General features: G+C 44.1%; 1 protein-coding gene across 1 annotated transcript in view; it reads left to right on the top strand.

Annotated features, from left to right (window-relative positions):
- Positions 1 to 23,386, top strand: part of OGFOD1 (2-oxoglutarate and iron dependent oxygenase domain containing 1) — a 683,818-nt gene that overhangs the window by 322,606 nt on the left and 337,826 nt on the right. Inside the window, 1 exon segment of the mRNA XM_030203703.1 lies at positions 16,977 to 17,068. Coding sequence (XP_030059563.1) covers positions 16,977 to 17,068 — 92 coding nt within the window.

The following is a 23,386-nucleotide window of genomic DNA, read 5'->3' as shown; positions in this document are numbered from 1 at the left end:
TCAAATTGGGCCAAATTGTCCACCATTGAAGAGAGCGTACAAGCCCCGGGGACACTTGGATGACATCCTCTAGATTGCCTGTGGCTTGGTACAACTGAGAAGCTAGGGTCCACTGAGCAGATCTTATGTGCAGGCGTGCCATTGGTGTAACGTACACCATGGAAGCCATGTGGCCAACGATCTCAACACCTGCCAAGCTGTGACCTGCTGCAATGCCCGAATCTTGGTCACTATGGAGACAAGATTGTCCGCCCACATCTCCGGGAGGTAGACTCGAACAATCTTTGTGTCGAGCAGTGCTCCTATGAACTCCAGTTGCTGAACAGGATGGAGATGGGTCTTGGGGTAATTTATAACGAACCTTAGTAGCTCCAGCACCTGAATAGTCATCCGCTTGGACTCCCGAGCACCGTCCTCCAAGGTGCTCTTCACCATCCAATTGTTGAGATAAGGGAACACATGAACTCCCAGTCTTTGTAGCAACACTGTGCTACCACTGGACTCGAGGCCAAAGGGCAACACGCGGTACTGAAAGTGATGTATTCCTAGCCGAAATTGAAGATACTTCCAGTGGGCTGGTTGTATCGGGATGTGTGTATATGCATCCTTCAAGTCCAGAGAGCATAGCCAATCGTTTTCCTGAATCATGGGAAGAAGGGTGCCTAGGGAAACCATCCTGAACTTTTCGCGGACTAGAAATTTGCTCAGGGCCCTTAGGTCTAGGATGGGACACATCGCCCCTGTCTTTTTCTGCACAAGGAAGTACCTGGAATAGAATCCGTGCCCTTCTTCCCCTGGTGGAATGGGTTTGATCGCATTGGCTTTGAAAGGGTGGAGAGTTCCTCTGCAAGTACCTGCTTGTTGAGAGCTGAATGAATGAGCTCTCGATGGACAATTTGGAAGTTTGGAAAGCAAATTGAGGATTATTTAAAGAACCTACCGTTTGGAGGTTATGAGGCCACTTTTGGTGAAAAACTTTAAACTCCCCCCAATCGGTAAGTCGTCTTGGACAGACACTTTGACCGTGGCTATGCTCTGCTGGAACCAGTCAAAAGCTCGTCCCTTGCTTTTGCTGGGGAGCGACAGGGGCCTTGGGCACACGCTGTTGATGAGAACGAGCACGCTGGGGCTGAGACTGAGCAGGCTGGCGGTCCACAGATGTGTACCTGCGCCTAGAATAGAGAGCACTCCGCGACTTGCCAAAATACCTCCTGAAGAAAACGCCTGGCGGGAGGGAGAAGATATAGTATTCGTATGCTTCTTGATTTGGTCAGCGACTTCCTCAACCATCTCTCCAAAAAGGTTATCCCCCCGACAACGGACATCCACCAACCTCTGCTGAACAGAATGTTCCAGGTCAGAAACATGCAGCCATGAGAGTCTGTGCATTACTATACCTTGGGCAGAGATCCTGGATGCTACGTGAAAAGTGTTGTAAGTGCCCTGGCGAAGAAGTTGCAACACGCCTTCTGCTGCTTGACCAACTGGCGAAACAGTTTGGCCTCTCTCCGGAGGGATTGCATCGGCTATGTCTGACAGCTGCCGTACTGAGTTCTGCAACTAGACACTCCTGAAGAGCTCGTATGACTGGATATGGGCATTGAGCATAGAGGCCCAATATATCTTCCTCCCAAAAGAGTCCAGGGTCCTAGCTTCTCTGCCTGAGGGAGCCGAGGCATAGTCCCACCACCACCGTGGTGGAGTCATGAGGTAACTGAGACCTCACAGAGCCAGGTTCCCCATGGATCCGATACTGGGTGTCAATTTTCTTGGGAACCACACGGACAGACAGAGGGGATGCCCAGTTCTGTACGAGGACTGTCTTGATTACCTTGTGGAGAGGAGCTGTCACTGCCTCTTTAAAGGAGGTGTAGTCCAGGACCTCAAGCATTTTAGCCCTGGGCTCATCCTGCACTTCTACGGGGAATGGAATGGCCTTAGCCATTTCATGTACAAAAGATCTGAATGAGAGGCTCTCAGGTGTTTTCTCAGGTGTAGGGGAAGGCTCAGAAGGAATCCCATAGGACTCATCTGAGGAGATGTACCTGGGATCCTCTTCTAATTCCCATGAGTTCTCCTCCTCGATGTCTGATAGCACATCCCTAAGGGATGTCCGAGACCGGGCCCGCCTAGATGCTGAGGAGCTATGTCCTCGAGAAGCCAGCTTCCATCTTGACCGGCAAAGCTTGCTCCACCGACGTCGAAGGGGTGCCGGCCTGGGTGACAGTCGACACTGGGGCCGCACCACGGGCTGAGGGCCAGGTGAGGCTGCAGCGGGAGGTTTGGCAGGTGCAAGCACCCCCTATGCTGACACACACCTCTGCATAAGGCCATCCAAAAGCTCAGGGAGCAAGGCCTGGATGTGCTCATCGAGAGCCGCCATTGGGAAAGACTTTGAGGTCTGCTGGGGCGCAGGCTTCAGAACCTCTGTGGCTGGTGCAGGAGCAGCATCTTGGGTGCTTGGAGTCGCATGGATCAGCACCTTCTCAATGGAGGGGAAGTAGTCCTCACACCGCCGCCGCTTCTTGGGTGCCAAATCCCTCGGTGCCCCGGAGCTCCCGGCACCAAGTGTCGATGGAGATCAGTGACTGTGTGTGTTGGCCTTCACCCAGTGCACATCACCCATGCTCCTTGGTGTTGACAAGGATTTCATCGAATCCTCACGCCACCTTGGGGTCGGATCTGATGATGGACAGTCCTGTGGGGCCTGCATAGCAGGAGGCCTCGAGACGTGGAGACCCACTCGACTCCTCACTGCTCCCAGTGTCTCGGGGTCTTGAAGCAGCCATTCCTACCATGACTCCCAATGCCGGTGCAACAGTCAAAGTCGATGCCAACGTCTCTGACCTCGATGCTGACGCCGACATTGAAGAACCGGACCGGGCTACAAAAAGTTTCTTGCGTTGAGCCTCCCGGGAAACCTGGGTCCTTTTCTTCATATGAAGACGACACAGTTGGCAGGGCTATGATCATGCCCAAGGCACTGAAGACACCAAGAAGTGTGTCCTTTCTCGTGATGGTCCGGTTGCACCGGGTACAACTCTGGAAGCCACTGGGAATCTTCGTGGACATGGGAAAAAAATAGCTTCTGCCAAATTAAAAGTCGCGATGGTGATAAATCCTAATAAATAAATGATTTACAGTGCCGGCCTGCTACCTTGAAGCTTTTCCCCTTAATTACAGAATCCCCATTATTACTATAAATACAGACTATAGGGAAAGACGGTTTCATATAATACACAGGGCTTATCATACTCAAGCACAACTTTTTAAAATGGGACGGGAAGACACCCCACTATGTCAGAAATGCAATACAGATGCACATTTTTTCTATCCTGCTTTCTACTACTCCTACTATTTAGCATTTCTATAGCGCTACAAGGCATACGCAGCGCTGCACAAACATAGAAGAAAGACAGTCCCTGCTCAAAGAGCTTACAATCTAATAGACAAAAAATAAATAAAGTAATCAAATCAATTAATGTGAACAGGAAGGAAGAGAGGAGGGTAGTGGTTACAAGTGGTTACGAGTCAAAAGCAATGTTAAAGAGGTGGGCTTTCAGTCTAGATTTAAAGGTGGCCAAGGATGGGGCAAGACGTAGGGGCTCAGGAAGTTTATTCCAGACGTAGGGTGCAGCGAGACAGAAGGCGCGAAGTCTGGAGTTGGCAGTAGTGGAGAAGGGAACAGATAAGAAGGATTTATCCATGGAGCGGAGTGCACGGGAAGGGGTGTAGGGAAGGACGAGTGTGGAGAGATACTGGGGAGCAGCAGAGTGAGTACATTTATAGGTTAGTAGAAGTTTGAACAGGATGCGAAAACGGATAGGGAGCCAATGAAGGGTCTTGAGGAGAGGGGTAGTATGAGTAAAGCGACCCTGGCGGAAGATGAGACGGGCAGCAGAGTTTCGAACCGACTGGAGAGGGGAGAGGTGACTAAGTGGGAGGCCAGCAAGAAGCAGATTGCAGTAGTCTAAACGAGAGGTGACAAGGGTGTGGATGAGGGTTTTGGTAGAGTGCTCGGAAAGAAAGGGGCGGATTTTACGGATGTTGTAAAGAAAGAAACGACAGGTCTTGGCAATCTGCTGGATATGAGCAGAGAAGGAGAGAGAAGAGTCAAAGATGACCCCAAGGTTTCGAGCTGAGGATTCAGGGAGAATGAGAGAGCCATCAACAGAAATAGAAAACGGGGGGAGCGGGGAGGTGGGTTTGGGGGGGAAAATGAGAAGCTCGGTTTTGGTCATATTTAATTTCAGGTGGCGTTGAGACATCCAGACAGCAATGTCAGACAAGCACGCTGAAACTTTGGTTTGGATGCAAGGTGAGATATCAGGGGTAGAAAGGTAGATTTGGGAGTCATCAGCATAGAGATGGTAGGAAAAGCCATAGGATGAGATTAATGAACCAAGAGAAGAAGTGTAGATAGAGAAGAGGAGGGGACCAAGAACAGAACCCTGAGGTACGCCGACAGGCAGAGGGCTAGAAGTAGAAGAGGATCCACCAGAGTGAACATTAAAGATGCGGAGGGAGAGGTAGGAAGAGAACCAGGAAAGGACAGAGCCCTGGAATCCAAGTGAGGACAGGGTATCGAGAAGTATGCTGTGATCGACAGTGTCAAAAGCAGCGGAAAGATCAAGAAGAATGAGGATGGAATATTGACCTCTGGATTTAGCCAGTAATAGGTCATTGGAGACTTAAGTAAGCGCAGTTTCGGTTGAGTGGAGAGGGCGAAATCCAGATTGTAGTGGGTGAAGAATAGCATGTGAGGAGAGAAAATCAAGGCAGCGGCGGTGAACAGCACGCTCAAGTAATTTGGAGAGAAAAGGCAGGAGGGAGATGGGTCAGTAATTAGAGGGACAAGTAGGGTCTTGCCCACAAATACAAACCTTTTGGGGGCCTGTAATCTCTTATTTAGAAGCAGTTCTTCACTCTATTATACCAGTATCCCCATTGGGCTTCCTTGGTTACTGTAATATCATTTACTTAGGTTTGCCATGTTCACAGATAAAGAAAATTGCAATCAATTCAAATATTGCAATAAATTGTTATATCATGCAAAAACATTGGCTACTGGTTGAGCAAAGAATTACTTACAAGTTGTTATTACTTAGGTTTAAGGCGTTTAAGATGGGAGTTCTGGATTACTTGGCTACTCTTACAATTCCATATACTCCAGCAAGGGTATTACGATCAGTAAATGACTATAGATTAGTCCTTCCTAGACCGAAACAAGCACATCGTGAGTCAACAAGGCATTGCTCTTTTTATTTTATTACTACTCCTTCTTGGAATAACTTACCACAGGACATTTAGGGATATTACTTCCATCAAATAATAAAAAAAAATAACTCTAAAAACCTGGCTATTTCAGCATAGTTTTTGAATCGTGTGCATTTTTTGGTGACAGTGCCACTTTCTCTCCCTTTGTTTTGCTTATCCCCTAAAAATGTATTTACTGTCATTTGGTTTGAATGTGTTGCTATCCTATACTGATTGTAGTTCTTTTCTCCTTGTTTCTAGTGAACCAGCTATTTGTTAATTTTATAGATTGTTCACTGCCCAGTTCTGCTTGTCAGTGAAGGTGGTATAGAAAGTCTAAATAAACTGTAAACTGTTAGACCATTCTGAGGTTTTTGTGCTGCAGGGCAGGGGGAGCATCAATTTATTTGGAAAGTTGGAATGGAGGGGTAAAAGTCATTTTGGGAGTGTGGACGGTGGCAGATTCACCTTATTATTGGGCACTGCATAATCTTCATTCCCAACCAAAATACCTTCATTGGACCCTACCTGTCCTTCCAACTGTTGCCCCAGCTCCCGCCTCCCTTTTCTATCCAAGTTACTTGAATGAGTTGTTCACCACCGATGTCGACTTTCTTTCAAATCAAGCTATTCTTAATCTGCTTCAATCTGGCTTTCGCCCTCTTCATTCAACTGAATCAACCCTTGCTAAAGTCTCCAATGACCTGTTCCTGGCCAAATCAGTTTTGTCTCTATTCTGTCCTCATCCTTATTGATCTATCTGCTGCTTTTGACACTGTTGATCACTGCCTACTCCTTGATACGCTGTCCTCGCTTGGATTTCAGGTCTCTGTTCTTTCCTGGTTTTCTTCTTATCTCTTCCTTCGCACTTTTAGTATATGCTCTGGTAGATCCGCCTCCATTTCTATCCCACTATCAGTTGGTGTACCTCAGGGCTGTGTCCTGGGAACTCTTCTTTTCTCCATCTATACTTCTTCCCTTGGTACTCTGATCTCATCCCATGGTTTTCATTATCATCTTTATGCTGATGACTCCCAGATCTACCACTCCACATCAGAAATTTCAGTAGGAATCCAGGCCCAAGTATCAGTCTGCCTGTCTGACATTGCTGCCTGGGTGTCTCACCGCCATCTGAAACTAAACACACTAAAACTGAGCTTCTTATCTTTCCCCCTAAACCCACCTCTCCTCTTCCCCCATTCTTTATCTCTGTAGGTAACACTCTCATCCTCCCTGTCTCATCAGCTCATAACCTTGGGGTCTCTCTCTCTTTCTCTGCACATATCCAACAGACTGCTAAAACCGTTGTTTCTTTCTCTTAATATCACCAAATGTGTCCCTTCCTTTCTAAGCACACTAGCAAAACCCTTATCCACACTCTTATCACCTCTTGCTTAAACTACTGCAACTTGCTTCTCACAGGTCTCCCACTAAGCCATCTCTCTCCCCTTCAATCTGTTCAAAATTCTGCTTAACGACTTATATTCCTCCAGTGTTGCTATACTTATATTAGCTCTCTCCTCAAATCACGTCATTGGCTCCCTATCCATTTCTGCATACTGTTCAAACTCCTCTTACTTATTTACAAGTGCATTCACTCTGCAGCTCCTCAGTATCTTTCCATCCTTATCTTTTCCTACACTCCTCCCCGGGAACTTCATTTATCGGGTAAATCTCTCTTATCTGTACCCTTTTCCTCCACTGCCAATTCATACTCTGTTCCTTTTATCTTGCTGCACCATATGCCTGGAATAGACTTCCTAAGCCAGTAAGTCAGTCCATCTTGGCTGTCTTGAAATCTAGACTAAAAGCCCACTTTTTCGAAGCTGCTTTTTAACACTAACCCCTATTCCACTTGTTCAGTACCCATGTCTGTTATATCATTCCCACCTTAGTAATTCCCTTATTTGTCATATTTGTCCTGATTGCTCTGTTGAGCAGGGACTGTCTTTTACTTGTTCAAGTGTACAGCGCTGTGTACATTAGTAGCGCTATAGAAATGATAAGTAGTAGTAGTTACTAGAGAAAGCAGCAGATCGATTATCTTTAAGGCGTAGGAAGGCCTTTCTCTTAGTGTGTGGAATAATTATATATAATCTCTCTCGTCTTGGTCACATAGTGGATTCTGAATACTCTGTAGGGGTCCACTGAGATCTTGGTAGGCATTCTAGTACGTATTCTCCTTTTTTTTTTCTTTTCTTTTTTTTTTTTTAAAGGGGGGGGGGGGGGGTGATCCGCACCGTCTAGCACACATCATACAGATGCCAGGGTCATAAGATTCAAGGCCCTCTGCAATATACTGTTCTCTGTAGTTTGGTTTCTGTGTGTTATGGGCATTAGGGAGAGGGAAGATTAGATGAAGATGGCGGCTGCCTAAAGGTTCACGTTCATCGAGCACGATGACGGTTGGTGGAGACTAGGTTGAAACCTGTTGAAAACATACCTATTCGATCCTCAACCTGGCCATCAAATTGATCTCGGGTCAGTGGACAATAATCGAATCATCATCGGTCCCGATTTTCGGTATTTTGGAGGTTTGAGCAACCTCGTGTCACCACTCACCAGAATTGCCCTGTACCATTGCTCTGTACCATTTAAGGCTGACTCAACTTTCCCGCAAGACCTAGACGGTCCGATGTCAATGGTCGACAGTGAATGCTGATTGACGATCAATAATTCCATTGATGGAGCTGAATGGCCACAGTTGCTGACTAAGAAAGTTGCTAGGATCTTTGATTGTGCCCGTTGGGCCTGGCAACGTGAAGCCACAGTTGTGAGGCAGGAGCGGCGGATTGGGAGAGAGTTGAGAGCATTAATTGTGGTGAAACGAGGAAGTGGATGAGTTAACGACAAATCCAGGAGATGTGGTGGACAACTGCCTTGAAGGCTGACCATGTGGTGGATAACTGCTCTGAGGAGTCATTGCGTGGTGGATGACATCTTGCTAAGAGGTGAGATAAATAGCAGAGGAAGGGAAGGGAAGTGAGAATTACAACACAAACTACATCCTCGACCGAGAATTTTGAAAATTGGATAAAGTGAGGAAGAAGCACGAGGCTGAAGGATCAGTAAAGGTGGTGTAAGGGAGCTCAGCCATTTTATTTGCCTGCCATCCCTGCAGCCGTGCTACCGACTATTCCTAGAAACTACCCGCTGCTTATCCTATAGCCCTGCTACAGACTATTTCTAGAAATCTACCCGCTGCTTATCCTGACTCAGATTACTCGACCTTCTCTGCCTTTCTATCTTTTATATCTGGGGAAGAATCGAGACGACAAAGTGAATACAGTAGTCCATAATCCTACTTGTCTCACATTAAATGCACTCGGTTGACGATTACAGTCTCAGAGACAGAAAATTCAACTAAGAGCCTTCTTGCCTGTATAGATCCTGAGAGGTTCACTTACATCCTAATTTTCTATGGATTAATTAACACTGTCGGTCATTGATTTGTCCTGTATTTCTGTATACCTATCTGTTCTGTACTACTGTTAATGATTTTTTACCTATTCTGGTGATTACTCATCTACCCTACATTGATGTTCACTGAATGACAATGCTGATTGCCAAATGGTACTATACTGCTGTTAACTGATTTGCCTAACACTGTGACAATTGTGCTTAGTAGTTGCAATTTTGAGATCAAAAGCCTTATTTGCATAACACGTGGAAGTCTGCAGTCAGCTTTTGAAGGAGGCCAGAGATTCAAGTGAAAAGTCTGGGATCGAATACCAGTATCTAAGCAGCACTTTACACCTAGAGCTTAAACAAATACACTGAAGACCTCACTACATTAATTTAGAATCTTTGCTAATGCTGTGTGATGTTTTTGTGACTACATTTGAACATTGGTTAATCACCTGAACTGTATACACCCTTGACACTTAAGTTGTCGCTTATGCGAGATCCATCCTTATTTATTATTTGATTGGCTTTAGGCTTCTCTAAGAACCATTTTTAAGACCAAAGATCATACCTTTGTGTAGTACTGTAATATTCAGGCTTATTTGCTATCTCTAAGCTTCTCTAAGAAGCATTTTATAACTGAATATCATACCTTTTTTAGTACTGTAATGCTCACGTTTATCTGTTATAACTGAATGTCATACCTTTTTTAGTACTGTAGTGATCACGTTTATCTATTATCTCTAAGCTATATATGCCCATGTTCACCTGCTATTTCCGCAAGATCTATGCTCCCTTTGAAACTTCCATTTTAATATAAACTGCTTTAAATAATATATCTAACCATAACCAGGATAAACTACCATAACACACTTACCAATAACTTTACATAAATCCTGACTGACACCAAAATGGAAACAACTAAACTGCTTCTAATAATCTACTCCTTATCCCTGATACATCACATACTAACCATACCCCTTACTGTCACCAAGAGCATACCTACATTATACAATAATAATAGTTCACCCACCAACAATATATCTTACCAAAATAACTGTAACCAGATTAATGGAAGATCCACTACACGAGGACAAAATCAATATAAAGGAAAGAAAGGACCAAACAAACCTAAAATACAAGATAATAATCAATAAAAATTTAACTTCAAATCAGACCGACCCTTATCAAACAATCCAATTGGGTTATATTAATGCTAGATCAGTTGTTAATAAAACATAGTAACATAGTAGATGACGGCAGAAAAAGACCTGCATGGTCCATCCAGTCTGCCCAAGACAAACTCATATGTGTATACCTTACCTTGAATTTGTACCTGTCCTTTTCAGGGCACAGACCATATAAGTCTGCCCAGCAGTATTTCCCGCCTCCCAACCACCAGTCCCGCCTCCCATCACCGGCTCTGGTACAGACCGTATAAGTCTGCCCTCCCCTATCCTCGCTTCCCAACCACCACCCCCTCTTCCCCCCACCTGCTCTGCCACCCAATTTCAGCTAAGCTTCTGAGGATCCATTCCTTCTGCACAGGATTCCTCTATGCATATCCCATGCATGTTTGAACTCCGTTACCGTTTTCATCTCCACCACCTCCCGCGGGAGGGCATTCCAAGCGTCCACCACCGTCTCCATGAAAAATTCTTCCTGACATCTTTCCTGAGTCTGCCCCCCTTCAATCTCATTTCATGTCCTCTCGTTCTACCGCCTTCCCATCTCCGGAAAAGATTCGTTTGCGGATTAATACCTTTCAAATATTTGAACGTCTGTATCATATCACCCCTGTTCCTCCTTTCCTCCAGGGTGTACATGTTCAGGTCAGCAAGCCTCTCTTCATACGTCTTGGAAATACCATCCTCGTAGCTTTTCTTTGCACCGCTTCCATTTTTTTAACATCCTTCGCAAGATACGGCCTTCAAAACTGAACACAATACTCCAGGTGGGGCCTCACCAACGTCTTATACAGGGGCATTAAAACCTCCTTTCTTCTGCTGGTCACTCCTCTCTCTATACAGCCTAGCAATCTTCTAGCTACGGCCACCGCCTTGTCGCACTGTTTCGTCGCCTTCAGGTCCTCAGATACTATCACCCCAAGATCCCTCTCCCCGTCCGTGCCTATCAGACTCTCCCCACCTAACACATACGTCTCCCTTGGATTTCTACTCCCTAAGTGCATCACTTTGCATTTCTTCGCATTGAATTTTAATTGCCAAACGTTAGACCATTCTTCTAGCTTCTTCAGATCTTTTTTCATGTTTTCCACACCCTCCGGGGTGTCCACTCTGTTGGAAATCTTGGTGTCATCCGCAAAAAGGCAAACTTTACTTTGTAACCCTTCGGCAATGTCACTCACAAATATATTGAACAGAATCGGCCCCAGCACCGATCCCTGAGGCACTCCACTACTCACCTTTCCCTCCTCCGAGCGAACTCCATTCACCACCACCCTCTGGCGTCTGTCCGTCAACCAGTTCCTAATCCAGTTCACCACTTCGGGTCCTATCTTCAGGCTGTCTAGTTTATTTAAGAGCCTCCTGTGGGGAACCGTGTCAAAAGCCTTGCTGAAATCTAAGTAGATGACGTCCATAGCACGTCCTTGATTTAATTCTCCTGTCACCCAGTCAAAGAATTCAATGAGATTCGTTTGGCACGATTTCCCTTTGGTGAAACCATGTTGTCTCGGATCTTGCAACTTATTGGCTTCCAGGAAATTCACTATCCTTTCCTTCAGCATGGCTTCCATTACTTTTCCAATAACCGAAGTGAGGCTTACCGGCCTGTAGTTTCCAGCTTCTTCCCTATCCCCACTTTTGTGAAGAGGGACCACCTCCGCCGTTCTCCAATCCCTCGGAACCTCTCCCGTCTCCAAGGATTTATTAAACAAGTCTTTAAGAGGACCCGCCAGAACCTCTCTGAGCTCCCTCAGTATTCTGGGGTGGATCCCGTCCGGCCCCATGGCTTTGTCCACCTTTAGCTTTCCAAGTTGTTGATACACACTCTCTTCTGTGAACGGAGCTCTATCCACCTCATTCTCAGGTGTACTTTTGCCAGTCCCTCTCGGTCCTTCCCCAGGGTTTTCTTCAGTGAAACCAGAACAAAAGTATCTATTTAGCAAATTGGCTTTTTCTTCATCATTTTCTACATAGCGTTTTGTTGTATCTTTTAGTCTCACAATTCCCTTTATAGTCTTTCTCCTTTCACTAATATACCTGAAGAAGTTTTTGTCTCCCCTCCTTACATTTCTAGCCATTTGTTCTTCTGCTTGCGCCTTCGCCAGACGTACCTCTCTCTTGGCTTCTTTCAGTTTCATCCGGTATTCCTCCCCGTGTTCCTCCTCTTGAGATTTTCTATATTTCTGGAACGCTAACTCTTTAATCTTTATTTTCTCAGCCACTTGCTTTGAGAACCATATCGGTTTCCTTTTTCTCTTGCTTTTATTTACTCTCCTTACATAAATGTCTGTGGCCCTGTTTATTACTTCTTTTAGCCTGGACCACTGTCCTTCCACTTCTCGTATGTCCTCCCAGCCCATCAGCTCCTTCCTCAGGTATTCTCCCATTTTGTTAAAGTCAGCTCGCTTGAAATCCAGGACTTTGAGTTTAGAGTGGCCGCCATCCATATGAGCCGTTACATCAAAACAAACCGTTTGATGGTCACTGTTTCCCAGGTGTGCAGCCACTCGGACATTTGACACACTATCCCCATTTGTGAGCACCAGATCCAACGTGGCTCCCTCCCTCGTGGGTTCGTTCACCATTTGTCTGAGCAGAGCACTTTGGAAAGCATCCACAATCTCTCTACTTCTTTCCGATTTCGCAGACGGAACCTTCCAATCTACATCCGGCAGATTAAAATCTCCCAACAACAGCACCTCTCTTTTCTTCCCCAACTTTTGAATATCGGCGATCAGATCTTTATCTAGTTCCTCCAATTGTGTCGGGGGTCTATAGACAACACCCACGTGGAGCAAGGTTCTATCCTCTCTTTTTAAGGTGATCCATATCGCTTCTTCCTTTCCCCAGTTCCCTGTCATTGCAGTCGCTGCGATATCATTTCTCACATACAGAGCTACTCCTCCACCTTTACGTCCCTCTCTATCCTTCCTAAAAAGATTATAGCCTGGTATGTTTACATCCCATTCATGGGAACCATTGAGCCATGTCTCTGTGATTGCAACTATGTCCAAGTCAGCCTCCAAAATCAGGGCTTGAAGGTCATGAATTTTATTGCTTAGACTGCGAGCATTTGTGGTCATTGCTTTCCATGTACATTTCCTAGTATGTGTTTTGGTTTTAGTGATTTGTGAGGGTGTTTTCTCTTTGGGTACCTTCTCATATCTTTGTTCCCCCTTCCTTGCTTTTTCTTTTTTTTCCGCTTCAGTTTTATTTTCAGGAACATCACAGTGCTGTAGACTGGATCACGACTGATAACCTTGACCTCTTACTCATCACTGAAACTTGGCTTCATGATCAAAATGACCCTACAATTTTAGACCTATGTCCCCCAGGTTATAAAATCACTCATTGGACAAGAAAAGGAAAATGTGGAGGAGGTATAGCTTAATCCATAAATCCCAATTCATCATTACAATAACAGCCGAGTCTATAACGCCTCATCTTGAAATAGCCTCAGTAAGAATCCATCATACATCCTTGGTTGACCACCTGAATGTTCTGTTTTATAGACCACCAGGAAACTGGCTTGACTGCCAACCACTACTTATGGAATTTGTATCGAACACATGTATAGCTTACTCCAATGTTCTTATTATAGGGGACATAAACTTACACGTAGACAATTCTAATTCAACCAATGTAAGTGAATGTAAAGAGTTTTTTCAACTATGTGACCTTATCTGGCCAAATATACAAGCAACCCACACCAAAGGTCACACTCTTGACCTCATTACATACAAATTAGCATCAGATCTAAATCTAACTCTAGTAGATACAAAATGGGAAGAAGTACCTTGGTCTGATCACCATAGATTGAACATATTCTTACAATGGAGAAGAAAAAAATACACGCCAGACCCTGGAACGCACAACCTATACCTCAAGAGGGAAAATAGATCCCATGACATTCTGGCAACAGTTCTACAATGACGAATGGACAATACAAACAGACTTTAAAAATTATCTCCAAGGCTGGTACATTAGATGCAGGAATACACTGGACAATATAGCACCTCTACGAACAAAATCCTCATGAAGAAACAATTCGATACCTTGGTTTAATGAAGAGTTGAAAAAGCTAAAAATCCAGGTTAGGAGATATGAAAGAGCATGGAATAAAAGAAAAAATGAAGACACATTAAACGCTTGGAAACAAATCCAAAGGAAGTACAAATATGCTATACTACTACTACTACTACTACTTATCACTTCTATAGCGCTACAAGGCATACGCAGCGCTGTACATCATACACAAAAAGACAGTCCCTCCAAAAGATCATACTACAAAACAAAAATTGGACCAGACTACAAAGACACACATAAACTTTTTCTACTAGTGAACAAATTACTAAACACCACTCCAGTCACTTCATCTACCACAGATACTCCATCAGCAGACAGTCTTGCTAAATACTTTAATGAGAAAATTGCTAAGATCCGACTCACATTATCATCTATTACTACCAACCACGAAATATTCTTCGATTGCTTGGATCCAACTCCAGAGGAATATCCAGCTGACAGAATTTGGTCTAACTTCACTACCCTCACTGAAGAATCCATCACCCAAGCGATCAGTAAATTTGCTAAATCCCATTGCAAGCTTGATACATGCCCCAACAACCTAATAAGAGTCGCCCCTCAATGCTTCATGACAGACCTCACAAAACATCTAAACCATATAGTTACAACATGGACTCTTCCCCAATGATAAAGGAAATAGACTACTCACACCAATACCTAAGGACATAAAGAAAAAAGTAAATGATATAAGCAATTACCGCCCAGTAGCATCCATCCCTTTAGTAGTCAAACTAATGGAAGGAATGGTGACTAAGCAATTTACTGATTGTTTAAATAAGTTCTTGATTTTACATGAATCACAATCTGGATTTCGATCTAACCACAGTACAGAAACTGTGCTGATCACTCTACTAACCAAATTTAAGCAAGCAATAGCAAAGGGAGATAGCATACTTCTCCTGCAATTCGACATGTCCAGTGTGTTTGACTTGGTTAATCATGAAATACTGCTAAATATCTTAGAATACTTTGGAATAACCTGAAATGTACTTAACTGGATCAAAGGTTTCTTAACAACAAAAACATACCAAGTAATATCAAATTCGAGTATATCATCACCTTGGAAACCAGAATGTGGAGTCCCTTAAATATCTCCACTTTCACCTTCCTTTTTCAATCTAATGATGACACCATTAACCAAAACATTAGCTAACCAAGGCCTTAATCCTTTTATCTATGCAGATGATGTTACGATTTATATCCCATTTAAACATGACCTAACAGACATCACTAAAGCAATAAACGACGCTCTTCCATATTATGAACTCATGGGCGGATGCTTTTCAATTAACACTCAATGCTGAGAAAACACAATGTCTCATTCTTTCATCACAGCACAATAAGTATAAACCCACTAATTTAAACATCCCTAACTTTACCCTCCCTGTCTCAGAAACTTTGAAAATCTTAGGAGTTACAATTGATCACAACCTTACATTAGAGAACCATGCGAAAAACACAAGAAAGAAAATGTTTCATTCCATGTGGAAACTCAAAAGAATTAAGCCTTTCTTCCCAAGAGAAGCATTCTGCAGACTGGTGCAATCATTGGTATTATGTCAGCTAGACTACTGCAATGCCATCTATGCTGGGTGCAAAGAACAAATTATCAAAAAACTTCAAACTGCACAAAACACAGCAGCCAGACTCATATTTGACAAAATGAAATATGAAAACGCCAGTCCCTTACGAGAAAAACTACACTGGCTCCCTTTAAAAGAATGCATTGCTTTTAACGTTTGCACCCAGGTTCATAAGATCATACACGGTGAAGCTCCAGGGTATATGTCAGACCTTACTGACCTACCAACCAGGAACTCTACCAGCTCATCACGTACATTCCTGAATCTCCACTATCCAAACTGTAAGGGACTGAAATATAAATTAACATATGCATCCAGCTTCTCCTACATATGCACGCAAATTTGGAATGAATTACCAAAATCCATAAAAATAACACATGACATAGTGAACTTCCGTAAACTATTGAAAACTTATTTATTTAAGAAAGCATACAATAACAATTCATCCTAAATGCAAATTAATAAAACGTATCTATACAACATGTATTCTTTATATCTTAACTGTTTTTTGCTAAATTATCTTGATTTGTAGTTTAATGTTCCTAATTGTTCAAGTTAATTGTTGTCATGAATGAAGTTTAACCTATTACCTTCAGCTCTTATCATAAGATGAACTTTCCTTCTGTAACCTAACCCACTCTGTCCCTCTACCTCAACTATGTATTTCTCCTATCCGGAACTGGTAATCACCACTTACGGAACTATGTAAGCCACATTGAGCCTGCAAATAGGTGGGAAAATGTGGGATACAAATATTATAAATAAATAAATGATTCTCAACTGTAAAAAAAAAAAAAAAAGTTGTGGTGAATGTTATTATTGCAGATTGTTATACCTGTTTGTTTTTATTATCACCAATAAACATATTTAAACATAAGAATGAAAAATACTTAATATTTCACACACCAAAACACAAAGCAGTGTTTGCTCACCTGATGCATGCAGCTGTATGGTCCTTGAGTCGACTACTGTTTTCAAAGTGATTTATGTGGGTAAAATGTTCTCTGAAAGTTTGCCACCACAGCTTGAGCACTTGTAGTCAAGTTGATAGGAAGTGCTCCCAGGAACACATTTATGTTTGCTGACGATGACATTTTCAAATCAGGGCTGAGCTGGAGCAGAGATGCACCATTGGGAGGTTTTGCCACTACTGCAGGTAGAGAAAAGGCCCCACGTAGCTCCACTGGGTTGCATATGACTGCATGGTCATATTGACACGCATGTGCATGCACACAGAGGCAAGTCGACTGGCATTTACATGCATACAAACCAATGTGACCACGCAGGCACACACGACCCAGTGGAGCTTCACAGGGCCTTTTCTCTACCCACAGTAATGACTGGTCACTGGATATGAGGGCCACAAAAATGCACTGTGGGGGTCGCGCATTGCAGACTACTGTTTTACTGGTTATCTCTCACTAAATGTTACAAACTAGACTCTTCTCTCATTATGCAGAACATTTCCAGCCACGGGAGATTGTGAAGTCTTTAGTCCCCTCATGGAATTCTCTGACCTTCTTTGAGGTTTCTCCAGTCTCCTTTCATCAAGTAAGAATGGCCTTTTTCAGTATTTATGAATCTTTACAGGTTTTGATGCCTTTATTCATAGACATATAAGATCTTTGGAAATCCAATAGGTGTATCCTTAATAGGCAGGGAATAGGGTGGGCCACTAACTCTACCAATATTTTGCCTTGCCCAGCACAGAATCAGCAATTAGAGGGTTTGAGAGTGGGGCCAGAGATTGGTTTGCATGGCCACGCCAATCAAAAGGTATTACGTAAGTACATAAGTATTGCCATACCAGGACAGACCGAAGATCCATCAAGCTCAGCATCCTGTTTCCAACAGTGGCCAATCCAGGTCACAAGTGTCTGGCAAGATCCCAAAACAGTAGAAATAAGCAGTGGATTTTCCCTAAGTCCATTTTAATAATGGTCTATGGACTTTTCCTTTCGGAAGCTATGCAAACCTTTTTTAAACCCTACTAAGCTAACTGCTTTTCCAACATTCTCTGGCAACGAATCCCAGAGTTTAATTATAAGTTGAGTGAAGAAATATTTTTTCCGATTTGTTTTAAATTTAATACTTTCTAGCTTCATTGCGTGCCCCCTAGTCCTAGTATGGAAGAAGGAACTGTCTGAAAATAACAAGAAGCAGCATAAGGAGTGTCAAAGCAAATGCAAGGCGCAGATAAAGAAGGCCAAGAGGGATTACGAAAAAAAGATAGCATTAGAGGCAAAAAAACATAGCAGAAATTTTTTTCGGTATATTAAAAGCAGGAAGCCGACAAAAGAATCGGTTGGGCCGCTGGATGACCGAGAGGTAAAAGGGGCGATCAAGGAAGATAAGGACGTAGCGGAGAGATTGAATGAATTCTTTGCTTCGGTCTTCACCGAGGAAGATTTGGGTGGGATACCAGTGTCGGAAATGGTATTTCAAGCGGACGAGTCGGAGAAACTTACTGACTTCACGAGGACGTAATGGGGCAGTTCAGCAAACTGAAGAGTAGCAAATCTTCTGGACCGGATGGTATTCATACTAGAGTACTGATAGAACTGAAAAATGAGCTTGCGGAGTTACTGTTAGTGATATGCAATTTATCTTTAAAATCAAGCATGGTACCGGAAGATTGGAGGGTGGCCAATGTAACGCCCATTTTTTTAAAAGGTTCCAGGGGAGATCCGGGAAATTATAGACCGATGAGTCTGACGTCGGTGCCGGGGAAAATGGTAGAGGCTATTATCAAAAACAAAATTACAGAGCACATCTGAGGACATGGATTACTGAGACCAAGTCAGCACAGCTTTAGTGTGGGGAAATCTTGCCTGACCAATTTACTTCAATTCTTTGAAGGAGTAAACAAACATGTGGACAAAGGGGAGCCGGTTGATATCATGTATCTGGATTTTCAAAAGGTGTTTGACAAGGTACCTCATGAAAGGCTACAGAGGAAATTGGAGGGTCTTGGGTAGTGTCCTATTGTGGATTAAAAACTGGTTGAAGGATAGGAAACAGAGAGTGGGGTTAAATGGGCAGTATTCACAATGGAGAAGGGTAGTTAGTGGGGTTCCTCAGGGGTCTGTGCTAGGACCGCTGCTTTTTAATATATTTATAAATGATTTAGAGATGGGAGTAACTAGCGAGGTAATTAAATTTGCTGATGACACAAAGTTATTCAAAGTCGTTATCTCGCAACAGGATTGTGAAAAATTACAAGAGGACCTTACGAGACTGCGAGACTGGGCGGCTAAATGGCAGATGACGTTTAATGTGAGCAAGTGCAGGAGACTTCCGGTTGGGCTATGGAGGAGTGAGGACGTGTGGTCTTGCTGCTCCGAAACACCCGATAGGAGAATAACCAGCCTGTTTTCCCCCCGAAACACGATCAAAACGACCAGGTGAAGTGCGGAGATAGTGGAACGCAAAGAGCCAATAATCCCTGGTGCCGATGGCAGCAAAAACGGTGAGGAAGGACGGCAGAGATAAAGGGCGAGGAGCGGAGGCAAAGATGGCGGATAAGAGCCAACCGCCTTCTCCGACTCCGAGCTCACAGTGGGCAGCAGACATTATTCGAGAGGTGACAGAGGCAGTAGAGCAGTCGGTGGACGGCAAGTTCCAGCAAATTTTAGATAAACTTGAAGGCATGGAGGAGCGGTACGCTAATATGGCGTCGGATCTTAGGGAAGTACAGCAGCGTGTCGGGAGTGTGGAAGACACGGTGCAGAAGCTAACAGACGAGAATCCGGCAATGCAAAAGTGCCTAACGATATTGGAAGCGAAGTTAGAAGATATAGAAAACCGCTCACTGCGGAATAATTTAAGATTGATCGGGCTGCCAGAGACATTGGGGGAAAAGGACTTACGAAGCTTCTTGGAGAAATGGATCCCTGAAGCGGCAGAACTTCCTGATTTGGCGGGAGAATTTCGCGTGGAGCGGGCACACAGGTTGGGCCCGCGACGCGAGGTAAAGACTCGCCCTAGAGTGACTATCCTTAAAATACTTAATGATGCGCATAAAATGCGGGTGTTGTAAGCCACTCGAGGAGGCAAGCACTTATGTTATCAGAATAGCAGGATCCTGGTATTCCAGGATTACTCCACCAGAGTGGCGGCAGCCCGGAAAGCTTTTGTACTAGTCTGTGCTAAACGTTTTGAGTGAAAAGTCCGCTTCAGTCTGTTATTCCCCGCAAAGCTGAAAATAATAGCCCATGACGAGAGCACTTTTTGACAAAGTGGAGGACGCGAAAGCCTTCATGGAACAGCTACAGAATAAAAATTTGGAGCCTGCATGAAGGGCGGACAATGGAAAGATCTGACTGGTGAACCGGGGCATTTGGAAAATTTACAACCAGATTGAGACATTTAGCGTGATTGAACATTTTGTTGGCTACAGGCCTTCAGCCACGTGACATTGAGGCTCCGAGGACCAGTACGGATTGTGTTGACTTGATTTGTCATCAGAGAAGGTCGGGGAGCAGATCGTTACTGATGTACAGTATGCTGAAGACCCAAGGAGAATCAGGAAGATGTTGGACTAGAAGTTAACAGGCTTTGTATATGCAATATTGAGAGAGGGTGTAGGGGGGGAGGGAGGGGGGAATATCTGTTGAATGCTAATTTGTATACGGTTAAGAATGCAGACGGAGAGACCAACAGAGGGTAGTGAATGGAGAATTCGGTGGGTTACACGGGATAATGAATCAGGGAGAGAATGCATGGGTGAGTGAACAATGAAGAAACAAATAGTGATTGGCACACGTGATAAAGTGAGTGAGAAGCTGTGTGACAAGATGGTGGGGAGGACTTTAAGGCTTAGCTAGTAAGGGAAAGAGTGTTGGAAGGGTGGGCAATATGGGATTGTGATGATTGAACTATGAGGTCTGTGTACAATTTTCTATAGTAATAATGTTAACTGTTTTGTTGCAGTGGGGGAGGGGAAGTTTAGAGTTTAGTTTGTTCTGAAGGGAGGAGTAATTCAATAGAAGGATTAAAGGCATGGGGAAGAGAGGAGGATGGGGCAGAATGGGAGGGGGGGAGATAGGTGGTCAGTAAGTATTTGGGATGGGTGGTTTCAAGCTTAGGACTGGAAGAGTTCCTGGTAGTTTCCGGACTGGTAAGGGGAAAATGGGTAGGGGGGGTTAGAAGGGATGGGAGTGGGGGAGGGGGGAAGGGAGGGGGATGGCAATGCTTGAAGTGCTGGAGGGGATAAACATGGAAGATAATGGCCTCAGAGTAATTTGCCTCATGCTGGGGGGATGGTGGCTGGGACATTTCCTTGGGTATGAGGTGATGGGAAAAGACAAATTGGAACTTAGAGTTTATTGGGGAAGGGAAGGAATAGGTTGAAATGCCAGATGTGAAGTTTACAACATGGAATGTTGGGGGTATATTCACCCATTAAAAGACAAAAATTGCTAAAAGCTCTATGGGACAGGGGAACCTCTGTTGCCTTCTTGCAGGAGACGCACCTTTCGTCGGAAGAACATTTAAAATTGAAAAAGTGGTGGGTTGAAACTATTTATTTATGAGGCACCAGCAGAGGGAAGGAGGGGGGGAGTGGTGATTCTAATAAAGAAGGGCTTGCACTTAGAAACAAAGGAAATCATAGCAGACCCCAAAGGTCGGTATATACTGGCATCAGTAGTGCTAGAGCGCCAGCAAATGATATTGTGCAATATATATGCCCCAAATGTATTTGAGGGACTTTTTTAAGGGAGTAATTAAGCAGATCTTGTTGGGAGATTTACCAATAGTGTTGGGAGGGGACATGAATGATGTAGCAGATCCAAAGCTGGATCATTCTGCTCCCACTAATAGAGACTTGGCTAGAACAGAACGAGGAGTGCTTTTATTAGAGTCCGTGTTAGGAGTAATAGATGTATGGAGGACGCTTAACCCCTTAGAGCGAGATTACACACATGTAAAGGGCCCATGATACAATGTCCCGGATTGATTACATGTTGATCTCACCTGAATTATTAACACAGGTAGCAGAAACCAGGATAGGTCCCATAATGATTTCAAACCATGCCTGGGTGGAGGTGAAGTTTCATGGGGAGCCTGTCTCTGGGGGAGGTGGCTGGTGTTTCCCGTCTTTTGTCATTTTTTACCTTTCTTGGCCTCAAAATGGCAACTCTATGCGGAAGCCAATGCTCAGCATAGGGCTCAACCGGGTCTGTTTTGGGAGACAGCGAAAGCCGTTCTTCGAGGGGAAGTGATCTCGTATGTTAGCCATCAGAGAAGAGTGCGCTGTAGAGAGGTGAAACGTTTGGAGCAACGAGTGACTTCACTTCGTCGGCAGTTTGGGGAGACACAGGCTCTGCAGGTGAAAAAACAGTTACTGGAAGCACAGCTAAATTTAAATGAATTGCATGATCGAGCAAAACGTTCGCAAGCTTACTATAAATATCAGCTGTACCGGTTTGCGAATAAGAGCAGTGGCCTATTGGCCCGTTTGGCTAAAGGGCACAGGGGGCGCACGAAGGTGACCACATTAGTGGATCCAAATGGTCAACGACATCACGAAGATAATGCCATTAATGGGGTTTTTGCAGAATTTTTTGCCCGACTTTATGAAGCACAATGTTCGTTGCTGGAGGATAGTGAGGTTTATTTGTCCAGTATGGATTTGCCCCGGATAACTGACTCCGACCGGGCAAGGTTAGATGCTCCGGTGATGGTGGAAGAAGTAGAACTGGTAATACAGCAAGGGACATTGGGTAAAGCCCCAGGACCGGACGGTTTCAGAAACAAATTTTATAAATTGTTGAAATCAGAGATTAGCCCGATTTTGGCGGAGGTATTCAATAATATCATACAACAGGAAGCGCTACCTCGCTATCTAAATGTAGCTCAAATAATAGTTCTCCATAAACCGGGTAAACCAGCAGATAGGCCGGAATCTTACCGCCCAATTTCATTGATTAACACGGAAGTAAAGTTACTTGCTAAAATTATGGCAAATAGAATATCTAGAGTCCTGCCGTCGTTGTTAGCTGAATCACAGGTGGGGTTTATCCGGGGACGGGTCATAACGAAAAATATGAGAAGGATCTTAGCAGCACTAGAAAGAGTTAGGAAAGAGGGGACCCCCCGGCTCTTTTAATCAGTTTTGAAGCTGAAAAAGCATTTGACCGGGTGGATTGGGGATACATGTATGGGGTCCTGGAAGCGTATGGTGTAGGAGGGGGGTTCCTGAAGACAGTGAGAGCACTATATGCTGAACCGCGGGCACAGGTGTATGCTAACAGAATATTGTCAGACAGTTTCCCGATATGCAGGGGAACCAGGCAAGGATGCCCACTGTCGCCGCTACTTTTTGTCCTAACTTTGGACCCCTTGTTGCGAGAAATTCAACTTAATCAGGGTATCAAAGGAGTCACAATAGGAAAACATACTTTTAAATCTGCGGCATTTGCAGATGACTTGCTAGTTCTAATTACAGAGCCTAAGACTTCTTTGGAAAATCTTATGGAAAGTCTAGTGGAATTTGGGGACTTTTCCGGATTTCAATTGAATTTGTTGAAGTCTGAGGCCTTGGCAAGTTCGGAAGAAGTGAGGGGTATGTGGGAAGGGGACTTTCCGCTAAAGTGGGCGATAGGGAAGTTTCCCTATTTAGGCATACAGATAGCAATGGATACCTTACGGTTATATCAGTTCAATGTGTCTAAATTGTTACAGGAGACGAAGGATCAACTGGTAAGGTGGTCGGCACTGCCGGTGTCCTTTTATGGTAGAATACATTTGCTAAAAATGATTAATTTCCCACTGTGTCTTTATGTAATGCAAGTATTGCCCCTGTGGTTGACCCGGCGAGACCTGGAGACGTTATATAAATTTGCGGCCAAATTTTGTTGGGGGGGG

This window comes from Microcaecilia unicolor, chromosome 5 (assembly GCF_901765095.1).
Source record: "Microcaecilia unicolor chromosome 5, aMicUni1.1, whole genome shotgun sequence".
Classification (NCBI taxonomy): Eukaryota; Metazoa; Chordata; class Amphibia; order Gymnophiona; family Siphonopidae; genus Microcaecilia; species Microcaecilia unicolor.
This window is presented reverse-complemented; position numbering and strand designations above follow the sequence as displayed.